This window comes from Propithecus coquereli, unplaced genomic scaffold (genome assembly GCF_000956105.1).
Source record: "Propithecus coquereli isolate 6110/MARCELLA unplaced genomic scaffold, Pcoq_1.0 Scaffold85, whole genome shotgun sequence".
Taxonomy (NCBI): Eukaryota; Metazoa; Chordata; class Mammalia; order Primates; family Indriidae; genus Propithecus; species Propithecus coquereli.
Window position 1 is genome coordinate 232,380 of NW_012154729.1, and position 5,552 is coordinate 237,931.

Consider the following 5,552-nt stretch of genomic DNA (forward strand, 5'->3'; position numbering starts at 1 on the left):
AAACCATCTCTTGTAGTCTCAAAATTATTTTGCACAGTATCTCTTTTATGGTATTATTTTATTATTATTTTTTAAAGCTTGGCATCTAAGGTTTCTAGTTTTACTACCCCTCCCAAGTATTCTAATAGTTTCTCCACTCACGGTGAATTTTTAAAATTTGAGTGAAACTTACTTTCTTGTATTGCATTAAGAATCTCTGAAAAGTCCACATCACTCTTTGGCCCGTCAGGTAGTATTTGCATATCCAGCTGGTAGCCTTGCAAATCCACACCTCCTTCTAGAGAAATGAAAGATATTCATGGAGTTTGCACTGGTTATCAGAGAGCCCATCATTAGGGTCCCAAAAAGAAGCAATGTCAAAATGCAAAGGGAACAGTTAGCTGATGCGCCAGTGATCCTCCCTCTAGGGCAAATGACTTAAAAAAAAAAAAAAAGAAGAGGAACACACAAAAGCCACTTGTTCCTTATAAGACCATAAAGGTTCACTTGTATTCCCAATGCAAAAATAAGTCAACAAGTTTATTACAATGTGACATACTTCATAGCATTTATTGATAATTTCCTAGGTGAATTAACATGTTAGCCTCCACTCAAGGACATTTAAAATTATTTTCAGCTTCCACATGAATTAAAAAGTGACATTCAACACAAATACTTTATGGTACCATCTTCTTCAAGATTATAATAATTCATTCTTAAGAAAGGATTTAATATTCTTGATATCACAGAAAATAAGGCATCAATATTTTTCCCCTCACAGTCAGACTTTTCTGCTGTATCATTTATTTTCCAACTATACCAGAATCCTTTTATGTATTCTATGAAATAGTTAAACCTCTTGTACTAGGTTTGTCTGATATATGTTTGGCAAGTTCTAAAGAAAGAAAGTTTTTATGCTGCTCCACAAACCTATAGAACATTTAAGGAAGTCGGAGAAACCAAAATACCAAAAATAGCTTTATCATTAACAATAATAAACCTTCTAAATGCTTCGTAAAGTAATCAGTAAGGATATCTCCAGTTTGAGGAGTCTGCAAGGGCTAAAAAGTCAGTGCTAAAATAAACAGCCTTATGAATTAAATGGGGCATGTTCTAGCTTCCGATACTTTTGTAGGAATAATCCTTTCATAAGCTCAGGAGTAACACTCAGCCTTAGATAAAATTTCAGTTACTGTAGAGGACACTTTGTCTGGGAACGGTTTCTTGTTGTTTTTCTCAGAATATGCCTGTGGGCTTAAACGCGAGTCCAGGGCGCCCTGATCTGAAAACAGTAAGGGCTAGAGAGTTCAGGATGAAAACATCAGCTCCCCGGAGACGAAACAACAAGGAACAGGGACATGTTGAGTCGGGACAGTGTGGGAACAAAGAAATTGTGGTGGGACAGTTGCCAAACAGGCTGTGTTATAAATAAGGAAACTACAGCAAGAAAGTTTGCTGCAGTCCTGTACCGTCTTTGTGTGTGTCTGTGTCTCTTTGTCTCTGTGTTCATTCCTCGGCCCCTAGAAATGGGCCACGTCAAGTTACATTCCTAAAACTCAGGAATAAGACAAGTTACTGTCTTACATGAACACTCATTCCAGAAGGGAAACACCCACAATAACTTAATGTAATAGAAAATATGTCTTAGGAGAGCAGGGACTTTGCATGCGATAACCCTGGCATTTAAAACAGGGCCTGGCACAGAGTAGGCCCTCAACAAACGTAGGCCAAATGAATGAATGGGGCTACGTAGTAATTATGAAACAAAGGCAGTAGAGCTGTAAGTAAAGCTACAAGCTCAGATTCTGGAGTCAGACAGACCAGCATTCGAATTCTTATTGGGTAACATGAAACCTCTTTAAATCTTAGTTTTCTCATTTATATAATACAGATGATGATAACAGTCTCACGAAATAGCCATTAGGATTAAATGAGATAATGCACAAAAAACTCTTAGTTGTCCATAGTCAGTACCCGATTAATAGAAGTTATAGACATTACCATTATCATTCATAATAATTTATTAAAGCAACACTGGCATTTATATAGAGGCTATCTAGCTATTGAATAATGACAATAATGAAAATAATGAGAAGGAAGTCACTAGTTAACTCCTTGAGACCCTAATATGCATTTTGGTGACTGTCAGGAATTACTGTTTAACACTGCAGACACAGGGCGGCGAACTTTTCAGATTCAGGAATGCATTGGCCTCATTGCAAAGTTTTAAGTTACCCATGAGACAGCTTTTCAGACAAGGCAGACAAAGATGCCTTCCTGCTGGTCCAGAATTAAAATGGGTTATTTGCTTTCTCCTTCCATGGCCAGCTACTTCAAATGAGTAATGAAAAGTTCTGATGCTTTTCAACCTCTACTAAGGCTAGTCACCTTTGTTTTGTTCAATGGCCAAAGACCTCACAATGACAATGACAAGGGCAACATACATAACCTAAACATCTGTACCCCCATAATATGCTGAAACAAAAATAAATAAAAAAATAAATAAATAACAAGAATATTCAATACTGTCTATCAGCCAGGCTTTGGGCTATGTACTTTACTGTCACTTTTAGTCTTTAATCTTAAAAAGGAGGTGACGTGAGATGGAGTAATTTGCCCAAAGTCACACAACTACTAAGTTGTAAATATGTAGTACCAATCATACTCTTAACTAGTCTTTTGTATCACCCGTATCCAAGCAGTCACAAATATAGGCTGTTGGAAATTAAAGAACTGGATTTACCAAATAAACCCAACAAAATCCAATAGAATAGTCCCATGTTCTAATATATCAGATCATGACAAAAGCTACTACATAACCTAAAAAGCAAATGACTTCCTAAATAGACTAATAAATAGAAGTTCAATTTATTTATTTGTTATTTGTCATGGTGAGGGGCTCATAAATTCATGGAGAAGGAGTTATGAGTATGAAGTAACTATACTTTTTAATAATAAAGATTCCACAAATCTTTAATTTTTTTTTAAAGTTAGAGAACAGTATAGAAGTATATATAAGTCACAAAAGAAGCACCATAAAGGAGGCATACAAGTTATTAAGGTCTGTCTTTAAAGAATACTTAATAAAATGGAAAATGTTGATAATGAAAAAGTGGGGAAAACCAATACAAAAACATATATGGATATAGGCATGTCCAAGTACTATCATGCCTCACTTAACAATGGGATATGTTCTGAGAAATGTGTTGTTAAGGCGATTTCATTGTGTGAACATCACAGAACGTACTTACACAAACCTAGATGGTATAGCCTACTCCACACCTAGGCTATATGGTGTAGCCTATTGCTCCTAGACTACACATCTACAGTATGTTTCTGTCCTGAATCCTGTAGGCAACAGTAACACAATGGCAAGTATTTATGTATCCAAACATACCGAAACATAGAAAAGATACAGTAAAAATACAGTATTTAAAAAATAAAATATGGTACACCTGTGTAGGGCACTTACCATGAATGGAGCTTGCAGGACTGAAAGTTGCTCTGGGTGAGTCAGTGAGTGGTGAGTGAATGTGAAGGCCTAGGACATCGCTGTACACGACTAGACTTTATAAACGCTGTACACTTAGGCTGTGCTAAATTTATAAAGAAAAGTTTCTTTCTTCAATAATAAATTAACCTTAGCTAACTATAACTTTTTTACTTTATAAACTTTAAAAAAAATTTTAACTTTTTGACTCTTTTGTAGTAACACTTAGCTTAAAACACAAACACATTCTATAGCTGCACAAAAATACTTTCTATCTTCATTCTATAAGCTTTTTTCTATGTTTTAAATTTCTATTTTTTAAACTTTTTAAATAAAAAAACTAGGACACGAACGTACACATGAGCCAAGGCCTACACAGGACCAGGATCATCAATATCACTGTCTTCCACCTCCATCCAGATCTTGTCCCACTGGAAGGTCTTCAGGGACACAACATGGAGCTGTCATCTCCTATGATAACAATACTTTCTTTTGGAATACCTCCTGAAGGACTTGTCTGAGGTTGTTTTACAGTTAACTTTTTTTTAATAAGTACAAGAAATACATTCTAAAATAACAATAAAAAGTATAATATAGTAAACACATAAGCCAGTAACATAGTCAGTTATTGTTATTATCAAGTATTATGTACTGTAAATAACTGTTATACGCTATACTTTTATATAACTAGCAATGCAGTAGGTTTGTTTACACCAGCATCACCGCAAACACATGAGTAATGTATTGTGCTATAACATTACAACAACTAGATGTCACTAGGCAACAGGAATTTTTCAGCTTCTTATGATCTTCATGGAACCACGATGGTATATGTGGTCCTTTGTTAACCAAAACATAATTATGTAGTGCATCACTGCATATTAAAAATCATACCCATTTATATGACTAAAAAAAAAGAATAGGAAGAACATACTCCAAATAGGTATAGAAGGTATCTCTGAACTTGAAACTATGGGTAAATTTTGTTTTATTTTTTATCTTTTTTATGTTTTTCACAACAACTCTAATACATTTTTATAACTTTAAAGATATTTCAAAATTCATTCTGGGAGAGTAGAGAATAACACTTATTTCAGTTTAGGATTCAAGACTTAAAACAAAGACTACAAATATTGAACCATAGATATTAAATATCTAATTTAATATAAAAATTTTTCTAAATTAATGCAATTCTTAAAATGTAAAAATCAAATAGCTCCAAATTTCAGGATGCAACATTATCTTCATGGTAGACATGAAGATCACATTTAGAATCCTTAAAATATAAGGTTATCTTCTTCCTCTGCTCTAGAAAAAATATAAAATACCTTTTCATGAAGTATAATATAGTGGTCTAGAACTTCTGACAGGAAACCATTCATTAAAATCTAACATGACAAGGTAGAGAGCGCTGTAAAACAAGGACTTCTGTGACCTTTCCTAAGGGGAGAATGATCAGTGTTTGTGTGAATCTTCAGAGATGACAATCTGCACCATTAGCACATATTGCCCAAGTGAAAGAGACTAAATGATTTCAATATATAAAAAGTAGTATGTTTATTTTGTACCTCTGATATTTATTTACTTATCGTTAGTCATACAGTTTTGATATGATTTCTAAAAAGTTAAGAATCTGAGTTCTTCCCCATAGTCACAGATGTCTCTCTGGCTTTGGGTCAGAACACAAAGCTTTGAACAACTAGGCAAGATAGTGAAGATGTCATGGATTCAAGCTGAAGTTTCTTTAAAACAGCAGTCCCCAACCTTTTTAGCATCAGGGACTAGTTTCATGGAAGACAATTTTTTCCGCAGACTGGTAGGGAGATGGTTTGGTATGATTCAAACACATTACATTTATTGCGACCTTTATTTCTATTATTATTACATTGTCACTTGCCACTCACTAATAGGGTTTTGATATGAATCTGCAAACAATTGATTTATTATGGTCTCTGTGCAGTCAAACCTCTCTGCTAATGATAATCTGTATTTACAGCCGCTCCCCAGCGCTAGCATCACCAGCTCAGCTCCACGTCAGGTCATCAGACATTAGATTCTCATAAGGAGCCCACAACCTAGATCC

General features: G+C 34.7%; 1 protein-coding gene across 3 annotated transcripts in view; it reads right to left on the minus strand.

Annotated features, from left to right (window-relative positions):
• The window catches only part of ANO4 (anoctamin 4), a 405,605-nt gene that overhangs the window by 151,381 nt on the left and 248,672 nt on the right, over positions 1-5,552 (minus strand). For 2 of the 3 annotated variants that reach the window (XM_012664002.1, XM_012664001.1), the window contains one exon: positions 173-277. The exons of the other annotated variant lie outside the window; for it this stretch is intronic. In XM_012664002.1, the coding sequence (XP_012519456.1) occupies positions 173-277 (105 nt within the window). The remainder of the gene's footprint in view (positions 1-172; positions 278-5,552) is intronic. 3 annotated transcript variants of the gene reach the window in all.